The sequence below is a fragment of the Aythya ferina genome, assembly GCF_964211825.1.
Source record: "Aythya ferina genome assembly, chromosome: 1".
NCBI classification, from domain to species: Eukaryota; Metazoa; Chordata; class Aves; order Anseriformes; family Anatidae; genus Aythya; species Aythya ferina.
Genome location: NC_140296.1, coordinates 9,617,434 through 9,640,529, shown reverse-complemented (window position 1 = coordinate 9,640,529; position 23,096 = coordinate 9,617,434). Strand labels below are relative to the sequence as shown.

At 37.8% G+C, this 23,096-nt stretch overlaps 1 protein-coding gene across 1 annotated transcript in view; it reads right to left on the bottom strand.

The window, feature by feature from the left end:
* The window catches only part of LOC311443356 (N-acetylated-alpha-linked acidic dipeptidase 2-like), a 43,143-nt gene that overhangs the window by 4,346 nt on the left and 15,701 nt on the right, over positions 1-23,096 (bottom strand). The window contains exons 7-18 of the mRNA XM_084533434.1: positions 22,966-23,091; positions 22,124-22,310; positions 19,932-20,211; positions 19,558-19,656; positions 17,369-17,454; positions 15,763-15,882; positions 15,247-15,329; positions 12,629-12,692; positions 9,933-10,000; positions 5,357-5,448; positions 3,903-3,993; positions 2,986-3,250 (exon numbers count right to left, since the gene is read on the bottom strand). Of these exons, the coding sequence (XP_084389560.1) occupies positions 2,986-3,250; positions 3,903-3,993; positions 5,357-5,448; positions 9,933-10,000; positions 12,629-12,692; positions 15,247-15,329; positions 15,763-15,882; positions 17,369-17,454; positions 19,558-19,656; positions 19,932-20,211; positions 22,124-22,310; positions 22,966-23,091 (1,561 nt within the window). The remainder of the gene's footprint in view (positions 1-2,985; positions 3,251-3,902; positions 3,994-5,356; positions 5,449-9,932; positions 10,001-12,628; positions 12,693-15,246; positions 15,330-15,762; positions 15,883-17,368; positions 17,455-19,557; positions 19,657-19,931; positions 20,212-22,123; positions 22,311-22,965; positions 23,092-23,096) is intronic.

Sequence of the window (23,096 nt, the reverse complement as noted above, 5' to 3'; positions counted from 1 at the left end):
CCCACATCTTGCCTCTGCCTGCCAAGGAGAAGACGCTGGCATTGCAAATGGAAAACTCTGCTGTTACCCTTTTAACACCGGGACATACTGCAGAGTTTAGGTTAAAAAAAAAAAAAAAAAGCCTGACATCAAAAATACCAGCTCTTCCAGCTGGCTGTGCAAAAGCAGCTGGATTTTCCTCTTGGAACATAATTTCCTATTCATATCATAACAGAAGAGTGTCCTATTGAGTAGTACTGAGAAAGACATTAAAAAAAAAAAAAAAAAAAAAAAGTCATGGTGGTGCACAGCCAGAGATAGATAGGGTAAAGTTACCAAGCCCCATGCTTGCTAAGGTGCAGCCCACGAGGTGTCTGTGCCACAACCCTGTGCCATCCCTTGTGCTGCTGCTTGGACTCCAGGATTTTGCTTGTTACACCTCACTCTGGGCTGTAAGTCCTGTTGCTTTCTTGTGCTCTGCCCCTGGCAGCATGTCTGAGCCACATGGGATAGCTTGGCCTCAGAAGCAGCTACAGATACTGTCTCCTGCTAATGACATCAACTGTGATGATTTTCCTGTAGAAGGGTCGATTTGATACAGACCTGGGAAGAAGTATCGATTTCTACAGCTAATTTTCATGGAACAAAAGGAAGGTGGATGGTTTGAGGAGAACTTCTGGCCTTACCACAGCTCATTACATAGTTTCACAACTTGCACATTTTGCCCAAAAGTTTCAGGAAACTTTAGATAATGCAGAGTATCTTCTCTTTGCACAGGAACGTGGATTAGGTCATCTCCTAAACCCTATCCCCTACAGGGAATGAGGCCCTGCTGTGCTGGTAAACTCATCACACTATTTTAGAAATCACATAGGCTGTCTGTTCCCACGACTTCTGTTGAAAGCTGCTCTGCAGTCTCATCTGCTTTCTATTTCCAGCAAACGTATTTATCCATCACCAGCCCACACTTGCTTGTTCTTGCATTAATATTTTTCTTTAGCTTACATAATCAGAGGCGCAGATTTTGCCTCTGCAACCTGTTTATGGACAGTGCTTGTCCGCAACTGCATTTGCCCAGGGCAGTAGTTATCAATTTGGCAGAGGACAGGGCTGACATCATGGCTGTATCAAGGCTACAGATTATATTTCAGAAGCAATAGGAGGGGATTTAAGAGAAAAAAGAAAGGTCATCTGAAAATATATAAGACAATTTGTGCTCATGTTCATGAGCTATTCAGTGCTGCCACTTTTGGTTATTTTAAAAAATATTATCAATTTTATTTATTCATTTCCCCTACAGACCTTAGCTCTGATAGTATATTATTACAAGTACTATTTCATGTAAAAAAAATAAATTAAAAAAAAAAGGTTTCCAGTGTTCATTGTTGTAGAGAAGCAGCTGAAATGTGAATATAAAGGCAATAAAAAAAGCTTCATCAATTGTTGTGAAGGACAACTACGTGATTTATTCAGGCTTAATTAACAGCTTTCTGACATTCAGTGCTGTCAATAGGTAGTTCTATGATAGTTCTGAGTGAAATGAATTTCAATTTGCAAAGTATCATAAAAGCTATCTATTCATTGTAATGCACTCTGGTGCAATAGAATATACAAAAAATAAAAATCATATTTTCTTTTTAAAGAAATAAATTTGAACTGATCAGGCATCAGAGAAGAGACATGAAAATCATGAAAAGACTGGAAAAAAAGAAAACTTGTAAAAATGGCCAAAGTGCCACGTCTATAAAGTTATTAAGGAGAGAGTTAAGTGATAGTTAGGGAACAAAAGCCAAAAAATAATAATAATAAAGATTGCTTCTAAAACCTAATTGACATAAAAACAAAAGTATATACATTAGTTGGAAATTCATTTGGGCAAGTTCTAATTTGAAATGAGAAGGAAACACAAACAATGAAAATAAATTATTTAACAGAAAATTTGGTAGCTGTTCTAACAGTGCAAAAAGAAAGTCCAATCTTGATGTTTCCCCAGATGATATGCTACAGTTAACACAAGAATGTGTTGAAATAAATCTCTTATATGATATCTCAGACCAGATAATCCATCAAAATATGCTTCCTCTGTTCCAAGAAGCCTTTTTACAAAAAATAAAAAAATAAAAAAAAAATGAAGTCTTTTCAAAATACTCAAGAACTTTCTGCCTAACAAGACTTAAATGTCATTTTATTTTTTTCTAAGTGAGGGTTTGATTTGAATTACTTCACGTTTCAGACAACCCAAACGAGTACTGCATCATTGAAAAGCCAGTTTATGTCTCTAACCCATGGGTCCATCAGATACCATGTGGATTAGGACTGACTGAAAATTCTCCGTGGTACAGAAACCAAGGGGTGAACAAGGCAAGGAGAAAGAAGAAACAGACGGAGAGGGAAAAAAAATGATTGTGGAAACCATCCTAGTTTGTGATCCAGAGTACTCTGTCTCTTCCATTCTATTTTATGTGCCTCATCAAAATGTTTTCAAGCGCTCAGTGAATGTATTTATGCAGAAGTTGGAGAAGGGTTCTGTTGCCTAACTGTGGTACCAGCCACTGACACAGATGGTAAGCAGGTTTCCCAAGGTCAGACAGATTAAACCTCTGCCTGAGGAGGAAATGACACCTGCATCTCCCAGGTTTCAGATAGTTGCCCCAAACGTTTAACCTGTCTTCTTCTTTTAAGCAAGATGAAATAATCTAGTCCTGGGTGAGAAGCAGGTCAATACTATTTTTTTGTTCTGCATTTGATTGTGGTTCATGACTGCTCATGAGCAGTGTAATAATGAACACAATAACATGCATGAAAATTATTTTAACTCTCTCATCTGACCAATAACGTGCTAATACTGTGTTAGTTTAGAAAGATTTTTTTAGAAGACTTTTCTTTATTATGATGGCAGAACTAAAACAGAAAAGGAATTCAGTTTCAGAGAGAGGACAGATATATCATGTCTCTGCATAATTCTAATTAATGCACTCAATAAATTCTGCTGTGGCTATTACTCACCAAATGACACTTTGTAAGTTTTCAGCTGTTCTTCATGTTTCTTGGCCAGTTTATAAATTCTATCGCTATATCCTTTTAAGGCTTCTCCGTAATCTCTACAGTCGAATGGAATGATCTGGGAATCTGCAAGTTCATAAACCAGTTTGCCTCGTAACTTGGCAATTGCTAGCTGTTTCTTGAAGGTGGGGTCATAAAATTTTTCCACTAACTCAAAGGTCTCATACACAGTGTGATAAACAGGATAATTGCTGAATTTGTCTGCTTTCTGAAAAAAGAGCAAGCAAATTTGTCAGTGCCATGTATTCTAACTGCAGTTAAGGGTTTTATTGATGGTATGATATTTTGCACAGCATCCAAATCAAAAAAGCTATTTCCTACAAAACACAATTTGCTATCCTTCCCATTTTTGTGTGTTCGTCTTAGGATAATGAAACAACCTGAATCCATGGACTGTCACACACGATTAAGTGAGCAGGCTTCCTTCTCTCCATCTAAACAGACATGACTTCAGTTCCCTTGTAAAGAGAGTGCCTCCATGGAAAGTGAAATCAGCCTGCAGTTCTGGATTGCAGAAATCCTGTCATGGATCCCTTTTTATGTTGCATGGTTTTCCAAACAATATCAAGGAGGATGTGTATGTTAAGAGGACTACTAATAGTACGGTGGAATGAAATACACACCCCCAAACAGATTCTGTAAATATCCTTTTCAGTACTTGACAGCCTATAAAATAAACATATCACTGTAATGTTTTATTCTCCAAGCTAATAGGTTTCTTATTTAATTAAAAAATGGCACTGATGTACAAATGAGACAAAAAAAAAATGTTGAAGCTTCTTTACTAATTATGAATAAATGCTCTTAAAAGATGACTGCTCAGCCCTATCAAATTCCTTCAAGCAATCTACATGGCTTACCCTATTCTTGGTGTAACGCACTCTGCCCGATGCAATTCCCAGTCGCTGGAAGTAAACTTCAAAATCACTGCCTGATCCCAGTTTGTTTATTCTACATGTAGAAAAGACAACATGTCATAGAAGAAGTACTTATTTTATAATATGATGGTAATTTATGCAAAATGTAGATTTTCAAAGAAATGGAGGTCAAGGCTTCTGAAGGGCACACCAGGGACACTCATAAGATCAGAGAGTAGACGAGCAGCAAGCTTAATTACTGTAACTGGTTTTATTCTAACACACTAATCCGGTATTCAATATTACTGGGAGAGTCATTTAAAGGTAGCGACCCTGATTATGACACTGGCCACGTTAGGAAAAAAATGTACATAGTATACACAAGAGCTGTAGATTTACATCAGATAAGCCTCTGCAATCTTAAAATATTAAACATCTATTTCCAAACTAATAAGAATTGCGAGGCAATATATGCAAAGACAGATGTGTTTATATACTCAGCATATTCCACAGTACAAAGACCGGTAAATAATTTCCACAGCAGATTAGCATTTATGACTTACAAGTAAATATTGCCATCTGCTGGGTAGGTGTGGCAAGACAGAGGAAAAGAAAAACAGTAATAAAAACCTGAAATATTCTCAGTATTTTCAAATATTTATTTGAGTTTTATATTAAGTTTTAGGGTTAAATATCTAGCCAGAAGAATAATTGGCATTTCTCAGATAAAATAAATAAATAAATAACCCAGCTAAAGCTTTCCCATTAGTATACATTTCTGCAAGAAACTATTTGTTTCAGCTGAGGATTAGATTTAGTGGTTTTTTCAAAAGGAAGAGATCTTAGTGAGTCTAATGAATCTAGGAGATCATATTGCCAAGGCTTGCAAGATTATAGGGTCATACATCCAGAACATTTGGGTCAAATCACACAAGGGGGCAGTTCTACTCACCTTATGGGAATATAAGGTTTAGCCTTACAGTCACAGGCTTAAACAATGTTTTGAAGTTTTAATACCTTCAAATAAAGATTTTTAATGTACATCCATTATATAAATAAAATAATTATCATAAGAGCTTTTTCATTACTGCTCTAGGCAATTTCTTTCAACAGAGCATTTGCTTAGCCTAACAATAGTATATTATCTCATCTAGAAGGGTGACTAAACTACACTTTGAATTCTTTCCCTGCCCTTCATTTCCATGATTGCTCTTCTATCCGTAAGAAGCCTTTAAAGAGTGTGAGGTTTCATCTTGCAGTGGGTATAGATCATCTTTTTTAAAAGAGGTCATACCATTTTATTTGATTTTAAAATCAAACATTGTTGGAGACACCATGTACTAAAAAGTTTTTGTATTGCTGTCATCAATAGCAATACATCTTGAAGAATTCTGTAGAGGAATTGTGCTATGATATGATTAAAATATTGGGAAAATAAAAGCAAACTAACAACTTACCTGGGATAACTATTATTTTCAGGTGCAGGGTCTTTCACAAGCCAACTCTCATAGAGAGACTTCTTTTCATAACCCTCATCAGGGCTTGAAATCTGGAAACAAAAAGATTATAATCTCACTGGAAGTATCTCTAACTGAAATCAGTGTTAAAGGAGACATTTACAGCTATCTGCATCATTCTTAATCAATAGCATTGCTGTATGCAATGAGGTACACATAGTTCATTTACATTTCTTCTATACAGTTACGGATCCCAACCATAAAGAGCATCTGACAGGCACTTGGACCCAATCACAGTACAGCAAGGTACAGCTGAAGAATACTGGCTTGAACCCATCAGGTTTTGGAAGAAATTGGAAGAATACTTGGGATTTTTAGGATTTCTTACCACTTTACTATAGCCCTTTGTATGCACATGCACAAGTACATGTAATAGCACTATGGAGCTGCTCCAGCAGCAATCCTTTCAGCAGGCAAGGGGAGAAGAGAGCCCTGAGCCATCACAAGTTTGCTTCACACAGCAACTACATTTTCTCAACAGGTTAAGCCTGAAATTTGCCTGCTCTTTGTTATAGGAATTACGTTAGAAAGAAGGGGCATAACCAGTCACTAACTATATTACAGAAGTGTCAGGGGAACTGAACCAAGATTGGAGCCCTGTTGTGCAAGACATTGTGAGTACAAATGCAGGTCCCACCCCTACCTTAAAAAAATTGAAAGCTATGTAATCATGAAGGGAAAGGTAAATACTAGTACAGCCATAATACAGCTGGGAAAACTATGAAGCAGTAGGAAATTAATTGACCAAAGCTGTTAGAAAATCTGTGGCAGAGTTACACATAAATAAAAACTCTGGCCCTAGTCTCCAGCTACGCTTATCAATCTTTGTTAGTTATGGCCAAAGCCAGTATGGTCCTTTAAATATCACATTGGCTATCATGTGCAGAGGCTTGGGATTTATTTATTTATTTTCAAAATACAAAGCATAAACATGCATGGTTAGATACATAGTTTCACAGTATTGTTGAGTCTTAAATTCTGCACTGAAAAATATACAGACTCCAAATCGAAAATCCTAGGAATTCTGACCTCTGGGGTTATGGCAACAACTACCAGAAAAAAAAAAATAACAACTTTGTGAAGCAACTGTTTGACTGCTGTCATTTTCAGGGCACTTTGGTCAAGTTCTATGGCTTAAATTGAAAATGGCATATTAATAAGAGCAAGCTGAGCTCTGACATATGTGAGTAACAATACTCCATGCTCTGGCAGAGATGTTATTCTGACAGCTCTGGTCATGTCAAAACCATTCATCTTGACTTAGATCCAAATCTAGAATCAGCACAAGCTCACTGTTACTTCAAAGAAGACATGGAGTTCTTTAAATATAAATGCAAAGTAAAAAGTGATGATGAGAAAAGGGGAATTGGAGTTGGACTATTGCAGATGTCGGCTGGTGAGAAATAATTTTGAGAAATCTAGCAGTACTGCTGGGCCAAAAGAGATTGCCAACTGCTAAACATCCCATCTGTATGCTAAGGACTGCACTTAAATGCAGAACTCCTTGAAAAAAAAAAAAAAAAAAAAAAAAAAAAAAAAAAAAACAGGATGAGCAAAGAGCTCGTGGGGTTTATGTCAAAGATTTTGGTCTAAACACATATCCCAAGTTTGCATGTTGGACTGTTTCATGTGAACAGAAATAACTTTCTTTCAGACATGCATAATCACCCACATCTGCACTAATGTTCTTTCACTTACTGGGCTTTCTGAATGAAATCCAATCTCATGCAAAAGCCTAATGCAAATCATAGGCTCTGGTGTGTACATCTAGCCTCCCAGTCTCTTCCAAAAACAGCACTGCAGTCAGAATATTAAAACTAAGAATATAATAATTTCAGATGAATCCTTCTAGTCATTACAGAATTTAGTTGATATTTTTGTTTGTTTGTTCTTCTTCTTATTTTAAGATTATTGGAAAAGACACAGCTTAGTAGAGGTATAGATCTTAGTTGTCTTTATAGCAAGCTACCTAAATACAAGCTGATCCCTCTGCAAAATAAAAATTCCATGTTTTACTTGTTACATTAGTTTCTCTCCCTCTTTTGTTAATTCAATTCACTGGAATTAAAGCTCCAGAAAATGAAGATGTTTGATCCCTTAAAATAATTTTATTCTGTGATGCCAGAATCAGTGAGCCAAGGAAAATTTATGACATATTTCTAGAGTGTCTCTCACTCATCTGTATACATGTTTTTATGCCACCGGAAATCATGGTCAAGGTAGAACTGGTCTTTCAATAAATGCCCCTTGGTATTCTTTCTCTCACAGAGTTCATCAAAACATCTTTTTCCTTGGGAAAAAATCAACAACCTCTATTAATGATCTTACAGGAAAGTTCAAAAGGGTGTGAGAGAAAGGTTTCACAGTCTGTGAGGCATGGTTCGCTGGAGGTCACCTGTGACACATCAACATCAGTAAATTAAAGATGGTTTGGAAACTTAAACTTAAAATTAAAATTTTCCTATGAAAAAAAAAAAATATATATATATACTTATAAATAATAAATAATATAATATAAATATATATATATATATTTATGGTAAGGAGTGTCTTAAATGTATTTGCCAAAACAATGGAAAAAATAGTCTAAAGAAAAAAGGGATTATAAATGATATTTTTTGGACAGAGACAATACTATAGAAGAAAACTGCAAAAACTGTTTGAATGTGTACAGAAAGTAGAGGACAGCACTGAATTGGAATGCTGCTGCAGAATTCTGCTCTGTGAAAGAAACATAAAAGAAAAAAAAATAGTTGTCTTTTTTTTTGTCTATAAGAAACTAATAAGAAAAAGAAAAAAGTCTAAGATGTTTCAGCAGTAGCGTTAAGGAACTCAAGCAATAGTCAGACTTCTCACTGACACCTCTCTGCCTTAAACTCAACCCCTTAACAAATGAAGCTATGAAGAATATGAATAAATAAAGTGTACTTCTAGGAGCTTTTTAGCAAGGAAACAGCGTGGAATTATGGAGTAGTTGTCAGGTTTTCTGTTGTTTGTATTACACTTCTACTGTTAAATCTTAAATAACACAAGATTTTCAAAAATGCCAGTCCTAAGAACTTCATATGGTATGTTAAAGGAAGTTTCCTACCCAAAGCCAGCAATAGTTGAATAGTTGACTTTAGATCAAAGAATGAGATGCTATTTCTAGTCCAGCGCATATTTTAATTTGTTTATCTTTTGCAGAAAAAAATAAAATGAATCCCTGGGTAAACGAGTTGCTGCACACAGAAAGAAAATTATTCTAACCAGGACCCTGCAGCACTAGGGTCATAGGAATTTGTACAGGTGAAACAGACTGCCCTGCAGTGTGCGAAGTGTGACAGCAGCTGACTGAACAAGCACAGCTTCTTCCCCTGCAAGGAAGAAAGAATATGACAAAAAGAGTTGATAAGAAAATAAAATGTAGAAAATGGAAGAAAAAACAAGGGAACAGCATAGATAAACTACCTCATATTCACATGATGGCATTTCCAGTGTCAAAAGAAAATGTACTACATCTGAAAATAACTCATAATGAATGCATCTTATGGGAAGGGATACTCATAGCTGGAGCCATCCTACCAAGTGAAGTTTCAGTGCTCATTTCTAGATTAGACCAAGTCACCTAGGTTCCCTTAATAAAAGAGGAAGAAGATTTTTAGAGGGTTCTGTATGCACAAGAGTAGACAACCACATTTGGGCACATAAATTATTTCTACCCATTGCCTTTAAAGGGAGCCTATTTTCCTATTTTCCTTAAGTCAGATAGAGATGCCTTCACTTAATTGAGATGAGGATAGTGACAATGTCTCATGCTATGTGCCTCAGCTGGTTAACAACTTATACAGCCAATGAAATTTCATGCCTTAGTGGACCACAGTCCTTCAGCCTTATCATAATTCATGCTGAGAGGTGAAAGCAAAGGACAAGTGTACTACAAGGCCACTTGTCAATCAGATCCACACATCTGGCCTATTACAAAACCCACAAACCCACCCAATCCTTTCATATTTATCATTGTGTTTCAAGGGCTCAATAAGAAATGGAGAACATTCAGGTAGAACCAAAAAAAAAAGGTAGCTTGCCAATGTGAAAAGTAATAGATTTTAGATTTTAAGAGATTGCACTTGAAATCAAAATGTGGAACACCGTTTATTTCCTCGAATGCTTATTTTAGAGAATTGATTTTGCTCAAGTGTTTAATTATCTGGAATTTATTTATTTATTTATGGACTTATCTATACAGAATTATAGAGAAGGTCAGAATTATCTCTACATAGTATATTATAAATTGCAAATAATATTCCACTTATGTTAGTGATACATTTCAGCCTTCCTACAAATACTGAGGAACCATGAGCTTGGACTGTGTACCACTGAAGGGAAGTTTTGACACTAATTTTGGTAGGATTAAGATTCTTCCAGCATAGCTATAAGACAATAAGAATATTATACAATAATTCAATTTTATCCAATAAACCTCCAGTTTTAAATTCTCAGAACATCACAAATAATAAACACTCTGATTCAGTACCTCTTTAGTTAGATTATATACCAGTCTGTAGAGAAGAGGGGTGCAGTCAACTCTTAATGTGTAGTTGCCTGAAAATGAAACACAGACATGGAAATCTTCCCCCACATATCATCAGCATCATCTTCCTAATGGGCTAGTCTTGCAGTCCTTTCTTACACAAACTTCTCCTTGACTCTAAGGCAAAGAATTTAGATCTTGCCTCAGAATTTATACAGAAACAGACTATTTAGTTGGTCACCTTGTAAAAGCTACTGCTCCTACGCAACAGAAATGCATTGGTTATGGTACGTACATAGTAATGTAATGAAGTCTTCCCATAATTCTAGAATATGCCCAACTCTCCCTCATCTGCTACAAATCCTTGTCACTCACATGCTCCCCAAAGCTTGTATTAAACAGAAGTAGTGGTAACATCCTAGAAAAAGAAATAAAAAATAAGCCAGTGCATTCAGGAACTGACATTTCCCTTGCAAGAGTTTTTAAGAAGCTTCTCAGTGCAACTGTTTTTAATTTTACCATGAAGAGGACATTTGCAATATTTTTTTTCAGATTTTATCTGAAAAAAAAAAAAAAACAGGTCATCTGAGTAAGAGACTTGCAAGACTTTTGGCATTTTGTGTTTCAGTATTAAACTTCACCCAAACAGAAGGCAACAAAGCTACAGAGTAGTGTTTTCATCTACTCTCTTCTAAACATCCCCTTCTACCACCATGCTGTAGCTTCTTCAGTTTACACCCATGAGGTTTCAACATTGCCTGGGGCTATGTTGAGCTCACTATCTCCTCCCAAAGCTGTCAGTCACAGCAGCAAGAGCCCCATTGAAAAGAAACTATTGCCACTACTGAGGTAGTTAGGCTGTAAAGCAACCTTCTCTGTAGGCTACAACCACCCAACAGCAGCTAGGATGGACAATAGCAAAGGGGGGGTGAGAAGGCTTTGATGTAATGAAAGACAAGCTGTCAGATAACACTGCTGCTGGGTTTTGACACTGCTTTAGACCTTTTGGCCATTCCTTGCATGGTGTGCACTCACAAGAGGACTTGACTGACAATTTCAGAAAATCCCATGGTGATGAAAAAATTACTAGGTAATATTAATAATGTTTCCAAAGAGAGTCTGTATTTGAGAACTGGAAATTAGAATTACATAAATGCCTAAAAGGATAACCCACTATTCCTGTCATGGGTACTAAAGGACAATCAATAGAAATAATTTCCTGTTCAAAACATGCCACAAGGAACACTGTAGAAAAAAACACGATGATAAACAAAATAATTCCAGAGTATATGGATGTTATGGCTCTACAGGGGATGCTCAGAGTGAAGTGAAAGATGTCCAAGATACTTAAAACAGTCCTCTGAAGATGGTGTTCTTTTTCTTTTCCAGCAGTTTTACTTTTACATCTTCTTTAATGCATAAAACAAGAGACATGTTTGAATAATTAAGTTTTGGAAGAAAATTGTTAATGCAGCAGCATGTTGGCTGCAAATCAACTAAAAAAAAAAAAAAAAAAAAAAGTGTTGCGATCCATGCTGAGAATATGAAGCAGTTGTAAAGCTATTATTTCATCTGTGAGATCTAGGCATGAAATGCTGCTCCACTTTTTACACAGCATGTAGGCTACATAATTGAAGGAACAGCTCTACTCTCCTTATACCCCAACTCCAACCGAGCATTTAGAAACTGGGTTTGGCTTTTCTTTCCTTTCAATCCTTTTGTGACAGATAGAATTTTCAGCTGACAGGAATAAAACAAGTTCTTAAATGTGCCTATCGATATCCATTTTATTCACACACAGTAAGCCCAAATAAGTTGGGTTTAACATGGGAAGAGCAATGCCCTAAATAACAGAAGATATGGTGCAGAACAGCTTCACAGGACTCTACTGACTATTATTTCAGCATAAACAATAGCAAATGAAGCCCCTCTGTAATAAAGCTCAGAATAATTTAAGAAGGAAAATGTCCTGTTTATTTTGATTTAGGTCACTGTGCTGCCTCCAGTTTCCAAAGTCTAGTTTCTAATCATCATTCCTGTATGCCAGATTCCTCTCAGAATCTGAAGGGCATAGTAAATTCAATAATGGGGGATCACTTTCTTGTGAACCACTCTTGAAAGCTCATTTTTCTAGGACAGTGTTGCCATAATATGTAACTCCTTGCAGAGCCTTCTTGCTCATAGCAATGAACAAAGGTGACTACGCTGTCCCAAAGCAACAAAATGTTTTCCCACCCCCACAAAATGTAAGCCCAAGGTCTTGACACTATTTGTATTGAGACTGTAATAAATTGTAGTGTCTCAAGATACTGTACTCCCACAGTAAATTGAGCTGGAGCTGCAAACAGAACAAGGAACAGTCTGTTATATATCAAATCTGTAATTGTAAATCAAAGCTAAAGCAGTTAAGCACTTAAGCAGTTTTACAATTCAGACTGCTCAATTCATTAGCAAAGAACACTAAATTCTAGAGGAGGCATTCTGGCAGCCAACTGCAGCTCATGGTTGGAACTATTTGCAAGAAGGAAGCAACATGAAAATGTAAATTGTTCTCTCTACTTAATTCTGCATTTGGTACAGTTATGCTGAATGTCACATTATCTATTTTGCATTTACTAGCTCTGGACGCAATGAATAACACACAATAACTACTAAAGTTGACATCTGTAAAGTAAAATGAGTTTAAAAATAAGACATACCTTCTATAGAAGAATCTGTGTTGATGTAAGCAACTGCCCGTTCCTGGAGGACTCTGGCATTTTCCTAGGGTTGTAAAAGTGCAATTATTACTTTTCATTTAGTGACATTTAGACAAGATATTAAGTATACTGTTTTTTACCACCTTACCTTTAAGAACCACGTCAGGAAAAGTAGCACAATGTACCTTACTCATTATACTAGTATTTGAGGGTTGTTAATGATCTGGGCATACAAAATTCACTCTTATATCTGGTACTCAATTTTTTTCTGGGAACCACCCACAAAATAGAAGTCTGTCTGCTGCATCACACAGGAGCAAGACAGGACAGGAAAATTAATGCAGAAGACATGAAATTGGAGGGAGTGACCCACCAGAGGGCCGTGCTGCCATCCAAAGGGACCTCAGCAGGCTGGCAAGAACGTCATGGAGTTGATCAAGGAGTCGTGCAGGGTCCTGCCCCTGGGGAGGAATAGCCTCAGGCTCCAGGACACGCTAGGGGCCACCCACCTAGGCAGCAGCTCAGAAAAGGACCTCGGCGTCCTGATGGGCACCAGGCTGAACGTGAGCCAGCAATGGGCCCTTGCTGCTAAGAAGGCCGATGGTGTCATGGCATGCATGAAGCAAAATACCACCAGCAGGCCGAGGGAAGTGATCCTGCCCCTCTGCTCAGCACTGGTGAGGCCATACCTGGAGTGCTGAATCCAGTTCTGGGCCCCCCAGTACAAGAGAGACCTGGGCATACTGGAGAGAGTCCAAGATCAACCACTTTTTGAATGTGCAAAATATGATGACTGTGAGCTGATCTAGAATTCCTCAATGCTTTTAATTCCCAGTTATTCATGTCAGATCCCAGTACTGAACTCATTTTTAACACACATAAACTGGGTATTGCTGTCATTTCTACACTCTTCCATTTCAAAAAGGGATGAATCAAAGCACTGAATTTGACTGTTTTGAGTCAACCAACCATTGCTTTCATGCTAAATATATACACACGCAGGCTTAATTTTTTGAAAACTGGCAATTATGTTTGAAATTGATATTCTAATCACTAAGTGGTATTTTACTAAATCTTGGCTTTGTAATAGATATTCTAATTAGGTTAGTAACTGATATTTCATTCATTCAATTTATAACACCACACATCATTTGTAAGTCATGTGAACTGCAAATTAGATTGGTAAGTGATAACTCCAAAATGCAATTGGTATCTTTAAAACAAAAAGTAGAGAAGATTCTGGAAACAAACAAACAAACAAACAAACAAAAAAAAAGAAACAAATGAAGGGAGGAAGCAAACTTGGATATGCATACACATGGCCTTATATATGCGCAAAAGCTTATTTGCAACATAATGAAATTCTTTCATTTATGAGCAATGTAGATCGTTTATGCAACAAAAGGATGTTGCCACAGTTGCAGAGTCTTTTTGTTACTTTACCATCACAGAAAACAGTAAATATAGTGGGTTAATTTTCCTCAAGATTTAGTAGATGGCAGATCTGGCAACTGCAGAAAACACAAATGTAAGCTGTGAGGAAAATCTCTAGAGAAACTAAAATCTAATTTTGGTGTCAAGAGGAGGAATGCACACCACCAAGATAAAGCAAGAAAACAATAATATAAAAACATTGAGGTTCAGATATGAATGGTGTTTATGGCTTTCTAATCTAGTACAGCTGCCATTGCATGAAATGCAATAGATGATAGATTACCAGCTATTAAATTATTAAACAAGAAACACTGCAGAACAGCAGTAGCAATACGAGAACAAGCATAAAATAACTAATTTATTCATGACATAATCAAGAGAAACAGATCTTTTAAGTATCATGCTTTCATATTCTTCATAGTTAAAACAATTGTGAACAATTGTGTGTTGTTTTTTTTTTGACATTATCTAAAAATGAACAGTTAGATAGAGAACAGAATCAAAAATAAAAGAGTAATATACAATTTGCTTTTGTCACCAGTGGAGCTCAGATGACATGAAGTTTTAAAGCAAATCCTTTAAAATCCCTCAGTAAATGATTTTAAAAATATTATAAATTATGCTTTCTTCATCTAATGTCACACAAACTGACAATAAGATGCAGAGAGTCTATTGCACCTGGAAGCTAAATGGTTTATGGGAGTGCAAATCCAAGGGAAGAGAAATCACAGCTTTGTTAACAGAAGAATGATGGAATCCCTTTGGTATTGGGAGCACAATCCTGGTTTTCTCCTCCAATGTGTCATTTTGATATGTAATTTTGTAGTTTACCGAAATACATGCCAATAAATTAAAATAAAAAGATTTAATTATTTTCTTGTACTGAATTTTAAAACTCTAAGTTTTCTAAATACAGCGTTGTAAATAAAATTCTAAGAACAAAAAAAATGTTAAACCATTCAGTACCAATAAACTGATGTAGTTCAGCAGAACTGTGTTTCTGTGAGAAGTTAGATAGGTAATTTGCATAAATATATGAGGGCCTTGCAGCACTTGAAGAGGAATCTGTTGTGCTCCTGTTTTAATTTGAAGTTACCGATTGCAGTCTAGTGATAGACACCACTAGGCTCTGCACCTTCCTGCAGCAGATGTTCAAGTTACGCCTCAAACTATTCTTTATTTACCTCAGCCCATTCTGTGGAACCCAACAATCCAAATTCTTCTGCATCCCAACTAGCAAAAATAATAGTTCGTCTGGGTCTCCAACCTGCAATCACATAGTTAAACTTCAAAATTCAGCTCAAGTTAGAAAGTCTAGTAAAAGACCAACACAGTTAATTGAATCACTTTTAAAAATTAGCACTTAATTGATATAGAAGTAGAAAAAAAATCCTCTCTAAACCCTTAGAGGAACATATTACTACAGAAGAATTTCTTCCTAATGCAAAATTTTCATTCTATACAACCAAAAGGTTAATCTTCTACTGATGAGGGACATGAGGGAATAAATTCAGCCAACTAAGATGCAATGATACACATGCAATTCTTCAATAAATTTGCATGTTTCATAATGAGAACTACAACTTTCTGCAGAGGTGAAAAGTTAAATCAACACAACTGCTTCTGGGAACATTCAGCATAGTCCCTCATTGTTGCTGTTTCCCATATCCATCACTTTAAGTCTGCAATAAATAAGTTACCTTCCATCTTCATTTTACCAAAACTCCGAACAACCTCTTGAAGAACAGCTGCGCCTGTAGTTGGATCAATACCACCAAACACCCAGGAGTCTCTGTGACCTCCAAAAATAATATATCTATCTGGAAACAAGCACACAATATCAATAATTACTTAAAAATGCATTTATATTATCTGTATTTCCATTGATTCTGCTAGTATTATTTAACATCTTTGTCAGTGACACAGACAGTTGGCTCAAACACATCCTCAGCAAGTCTGCTGATGATACCAAGCTCTGCGGTGCGGTCGACACACTAGAGGGAAGGGATGCTATCCAGAGGGACCTGGACAGGCCTGAGAGGTGGGCCTGTGTGAACCTCATGAAGTTCAACAGGGCCAAGTTCAAGGTCTTGCGGCTGGGCTGCGGCAATCCCAAGCACAAATACAGGCTGGGTGGGGGATGACTGGACTGAGAGCAGTCCTAAGGAGAAGGACCTGGGGGTGTTGGTGGATGAGAAGCTCAACATGTGCCAGCAATGTGTGCTTGCAGCCCAGAAAGCCAACCGTGTGCTGGGCTGCATCGAAAGAAGTGTGACCAGCAGGGTGTGAGAGGGAGTTGCTCTCATGAGACCCCACCTGGATCCCTGTGTTCAGCTCTGGGGCTCCCAGCACAAGAAGGATATGGAAGTATTAGAGCAGGTCCAGAGGAGGGCCACAAGGATGATCAAGGGGCTGGAGAACCTCTCCTGTGAAGGTATGCTGAGAGAGTTGGGGTTGTTTAGCCTGGAGAAGAGATGGCTCTGGGGAGACCTTACAGCAGCCTGCCAGTGTCTAAAGGGGGCTACAGGAAAGCTGGGGATGGACACTTTGTCAGGTGGTGCACTAGGTTTAGATTAGATTTTTGGAAGAGGGTGGTGAGGCCCTGGTACAGGCTGCCCAGAGAAGCTGTGGATGCTCCCTGGAGGTGTTCAAGGCCAGGCTGGATGGGGCTTTGGGCAACCTGGTCTCGTGGGAGTTGTCCCTGCCCATGGCAGAGGGTTGGAAGCTGATGATCTTCAAAGCCCCTTCACACCTCCAATCAGTTCTGTGACTCTATAATTGCATCCCTACGTGTGTCAAACAAATTAATTTTAATATCAGCATTAGAAATGTATTTTTACAGTAATCTTCAATCATTCACTTAGTCTATTGAAGGGTATATACGAAGAAAATAAATATTTTATATATTTTTTTTCCGCTTAAAATTATTTCACGTGTATGCCCTGCAATGCAATACTAACAATAGGATATCAAGGTTTCAAATCATGATTAGTTTTCTGTACTTCACATTGTGTAAAGATGTCTAAGAGAAAATGCATGCATGCTGTAATCCCATGGTGAAATAAAGAGTTATAAAATATTCTTTGACACCTATCATTCTAGCATTCCTATTGAAATATATTCTAGGGAATGCTCCTGAAAAAACATGTGATGGGAGGGACAGGACAAGCTATTAAGGATTTGTCAGATTCCAATATTCCAATATTATCTGTATATCTTAAAAACTTTGCTTCTTGCAGCATTAGAACAATTTCACCAAGCACAAAATAAAAAAGGAATTAAAATTCTCAAGCACTTGATGCTCACCTGGTTCCACTGCTCCTCTGAGGACACCAATGACATTGTAAATTCGTGTTATTTTACTGTCTGTATGAACATGCATTCTGACTTTTCTGAAATGAAAAACAGTGTGGAGTAACCATCTCTGACTGAGAAGACAATAAAAAGTCACAGCTTGTAAGCCATAAAGTTTGTACTTCTGTACTGCTTTGTGTATTCAGCATATCTGTCATGTTGTATCAGTGTCCTATTTTTTTTTATTTCATATTAAACTGTTGATAGAAAGTGGCTTTAAAAAAAAAATAACTAACCTCCAAAGTTTCAAACATTTACAGAATTTATTGAATTGTTTTTTATAGGAGTCAATTGGTCAATTGTAGAGAAGGAAACTGAAAAGCATATGCAGTAACTAAAAATGTTTTCACATTTTGACCAAACTAATAACTGCAAAAATAAATATTTTTATACAGAATACACTGTGATTTTGTAGCACAGTTATGTGAATTGGTGTAAAAGTTGGGGAGAGAGTCACTATAAATAGTTTGCACAAATAAATTGAAATTGCTGGTTAGAACAGCAGATCAAAGTGTTCAGGATTTGTCAAACAAACAAACAAAAAAAGGTCTCATGAAATGTTATAAAAAGGAAGGAAATTCAGGTATTAGAAGAGCTAAAAATAATGCAATATTCAGTTTCTTTTAATCTATATTAAAAACAAAGAATCAAACAATGCTTATTCTGGGTCTGGCAAAACTCCAAATGCTTCACATTTGAAGCTATCTTTTCAGCAGCAAATCTGCATAGCTGTCAAAATCAAAATCTACTTCAGGACAGCTACTGGATTGTTGCCCAGAAAATAATTGACACTAGTGCCTTGAGCATGTATATACTTGCACACTTTTCATGTGCAAGCGACTGTCTACCTAGATTCAAAAGGCTCATTTTGATATAGAGTTACTCTGATAGAGAAGTATATGCAGGATTAGCCTTTATTTATAAAAACTGTGTCTCTATCAAGTATGAAGATGTTAAAAGTGCTTTTCAAAAATATGTCCCATGTATATGTTTGGTTGATGAATCATATTGTTTCTTTTCTCACTGTTGGGTTCTATTGCTCTTGAAGACATTCAAAACAGCACCTTAATTATGTCAAATATGCCTTCTTGTTTGTTTGTTTGTTTTTCCTACTTTATTCATTTTAAGCTGGTGTTAAAACACAGAAGAAAAGAGTAACGATCAATTAAGTCTTTTCAAAATCGTATATTAAGACACTCTCTTGTTCTACAGGAGGTGGAGCAGTGATAATGATGCATAATTTTTACACACCATTTGCTCATTGTTATTCACCAGTCCTCATGAAATAAAATTTTATGCAAACTGAAACTATGGGATGTATTCCTATAGGAAAGTGATCTTGATCTTTATTTAACATAGCTTATCAGTTATAAACTAAAATGAATGCTATGACAGCCCCTGACAGCCAGTCAAATCCTTGACATCCAACTACAATCGTTACATGTCTCAGTCTGTCTGAGAGCAACTCTCAGTGCTGAATACCTTCCCAGTTTTATTTCTCCATTAGAGCTGAAAAAAGGAAACGAGCATACATACTATTGCTAATCCAAGTGTCAAAGTCCAGTTTCTCCCAAACAAGTTAGTAAGATATATGTGTTTTGTGCTCTTATGTCTTCTTGTTGTTAAGGGCTTTCAACCAGGGGGCCTACCTGCTTTGGGAAACAGCTGATGGACTCCCACATCATTTTGATATTTCACAGCTTTAAGTTCAAAGAAATACTGTGAGGCATCCAGTGGACAAGGGAAAAATCTAGGAGAGAACTACTGAATTGGCAGTGCTTCCCTGTTGAACCTCTACATATTGGCTGTCCTATTTTCCCCTTGGTCATCAGAAACATGAATGAAAGAATAATATAGGCTGGATATGTACCCTCTGCATATGTCTACCCATCTGTTTATCCATAACTATAGCTTTGACCATTTATTTTCAAATTCTAATAATTATCATTGAGTGGTGCTCACCAAAAACAAAGTTAATTTTTCCATGGCATGGGAGTTGGAACTAGATGAACATTAACACCCCTTCCAACTCAAACCATTCTATGATTCTATGATAGTATCTCTAGATGTATTGTTTCACAGTCTTTGTCTTGCTGACATTTTTTGCAATATTTTATAAATAGGTGAGTGTTAAAACAGACCTTGTTGAAGAGCTGTCTGCAAATCCTGGCCCTATGTTATACGACACATTGAGACTTCCCTTCCAGCTGCTGTCTGGAGCTGCAGGTCCTCCCATTGCACTGTTAAGTGAAAACCAAGACAAACACACTTGACCAGTGGACTGAAAACAGAAGTTCCCTGAAGAGTTACTGTGCCTAAACCATGGTGAATTTACAAAATTCTTAAAAACATCATGCCAGCAACAGATTGTTTTGCATTTTCCATGTTTTCTGAAGTACACACTACTACAAAAGAACAATAAATACAAGTAACAATACAGTTAGTATAAAAATGTTAATTGCACATTTGCAGATACTAAATTCTGAGGAGAAGAAGGGGACTGATGTATACTCACTGTAGTAACACTTCTGCATCATGATATCCAATGGGATGAACTGGGATCTTTGGAATCCCTACACCCTCTTTAAGCTTGTATCGGAAAGTGTACTCTGAGAAACCAGAACAGAATGTCAAGTTTATAGCATTCTTATCAGCTTCTATCAAAAATAGGTGCACAAGTCCATGGGGCCCAATGAGATACATCCACGGGTCCTGAGGGAACTGGCAGATGTAGTTGCTAAGCGACTGTCCATCATATTTGAGAAGTCGTAGCAGTCTGATGAAGTTCCTACTCTCTGGAAGAGGGAAAACATGACCCCCATTTTAAAAAAGGGAATAAAAAAGAAGACCCAGTGAACTACAGACCAGTCAGTCTCACCTCTATGCTTGGCAAGATCATGGAGCAGATCCTCATGGAAATTATGCTAAGGCACACAGAAAAATGGAGGTGACTGGTGACAGACAACATGGCTTGACAAAGGGAAGATCATGTCTGACAAATCTTGTGGTCTTCTACATGGGGTTACAGCATTGGTGGACAGGGAAGGAGCAACTGACATAACCTATTGAGACTTGTATAAAGCATTTGACACTGTCCCCCATGATATCCTTGTCCATAAATTGGAAAGACATGCATTTAATGGATGGACCACTCGGTGGTTAAGGAATTGGCTGGATGGTTGCACTCAAAGAGTTGCAGTCAACAGCTCCACGTCCAAGTAATGAGTGGTGTTCCTCAGCGGTGGGTATTAGGATTGTCAGTATATAACATCTTTGTCAGTGACATGGACAGTGAAATGGAGTGCATCCTCAGCAAATTTGCTGATGACACCAAGCTGTGTGGCACAGTTGACACACTGGAGGGAAGGGATGCCATCCAGAGGAACCTGGACAGGCCTGAGAGGTAGGCCTGTGCGAACCTCATGGAGTTCAGCAAAGCCAAGTGCAAGGCCCTGCACCTGTCTCAGGGCACCCCCATGCCCAAATACAGGCTGGGTAGAGGAAGGATTGAGAGCAGCCCTGAGGAGAAGGACCTTGGGGATGAGAAGCTCAACATGTGCTGTCAATATGCACTTGCAGCCCAGAAAGCCAACTGCATACTGGGCTGCAACAAAAACAGTGTGGCCGGCAGGGTGAGGGAGTGGATTGTCCCCCTCTGCTCTGCTCTGTTCTTGTGAGACCCCACCTGGAGCCCTGTGTTCAGCCATGGGGCCCCCTGCACAAGATGGATATGGACCTGTTGGAGAAGGTGCAGAGGAGGGCCACAAGGATGATCAAGGGACTGGAGCACCTCTCCTTTGAAGACAGGCTGAGGGAATTGGGGTTGCTCAGCCCGGAGAAGAGAAGTCTCCAGGGAGACCATACAGTACCCTGCCAACCTGGTCTGGTGGGAGATGCCCCTGCCCATGGCAAAGGGGTTGGAACTGGATGATCTTCAAGGTCCCTTCCAACCCAAACCATTCTGTTACCCTGTGATTTACCTATATTGCAGACATCCTTATTTATTTATTTATTTATTTGTTTATGTATTTATTTATTTATTTTTCTGTATAGTGATTTCTTATGCCTCCAGTAGTAGTCACACAAGCCAGCAAGATTTCCAGAACCACCCCAGCATTCCCAGTTCCCAGCATTGGCAGACAGAACTGGTAGGTGCCTTACTTGAGGATGCCTACAAGGACAAGACATGCATATGGTGCCAAGTTTCAAAAGACTCCAGGCTTCTCTTATTTTTATTACAGAAATTTTACTCCCTGTACAGAGAATCTTAAACTGTTTTTCTACTAGGAATTTAGGATCAGTAAGAAAACATACCTCCAAGCAATCCTATTACTCCTCTTTGATGACAGACTATAATCTAGTTTAAACTGGTCCTCCTAAGAAACAAAGAGATTTTAAAACAGCTATAAATTCTCAGCCATTATCTACTGCTTTGCAGTCTGTAAACCTATACACGTCCTGTTTGTCTGAGAGCTATAAAGCTGAGATTATACAAAGAGATTTTCCTAAAAACTTATTTTCTCTGCCTAGCTCAAATGCAACCACTTCAAAGAACATACAGATAGAACCCAAGCTGCAATAGGAAAATGAACAACTGCTAAAAGTCACTTTAAGTAGCTTTTCCCTTTGCATCTGTATCAAAAATACATAATAACTTCCAGTACCACTTTAGAAAGTACTTGATGGCCCAGGGTACAGATATCTCACCTTTTGCAGGATAGCCTGGTGTCAGAGGGTCCCCAGCTCCATTCAGGTTTAACACATTTCCACGCTGGGCTCCTCCACCTGGAAGGTTCCAGCCATCTGGATAGGGATCTACCCCTGGGGCACAGTAGTCAGCAGGGTCTGAATAAAGTATGATTCCTTGGGCTCCTGCTAACATGGCATTTTTAACCTGTAAAATTATTTGCCTTTAACATTTTTTTTAATGCAGTAATAACTCGAGATGATGCACTTTACTTCCACGGGGACATAGTTTTAGAAGCTGTATACGTGGAAGAGTGAAAATGATCATAGACTAAGTAGAAGAACAAAACACAGCAAAGCATGATACAGTCATTATTTGTGTCAGTCACAACTTTAGTCATAGCTCAAGGCTATGAGATAAAGCACAAGGCCTAACACTGAGGCACAAGAACCAACTATTATCCTCATTTCCCACGATCACCAGTTTTGTTGGAATTGATTTCTAAAGCCAAATGAGTAGCTATTCAATGTCTGTGCATCAGATTCCTTCTTGAATGCTTCTTCAAAATTCTGTAGCTTTGTGGATGAAAAGTAGTAAAAACCTTGGCTCTACAAACTAGAGTTCCCCAAACTTCGTTCTTCTTGCAAGAACTGCCTAAAATGTCAGTGTCAGGAGATTAATACATTTATCTGTTTTTATAGTTTTGAAAATTATTCTTACAAGGTAGTCATGCTGGACACATTGCAGGCTTCCTTCTTCTCATATGTTCCAACTTACAGCCCTCATTAACTCCCATTGGGTCTGCTGTGATCAGCATCAGAAACAATGACCCATAGAGGGAAAAATTAAACACAGCCCTTACTTTGTTTCCTCTGAAGATCTTCCCATATCTGGCAATGACGATCTTTCCTGTACAGTTAATTCCCATTTCACGCTCCAGCTTAAAAAAATCTTCAGTGCGGCCATAATTCACATATACCAGATCTGACTGCA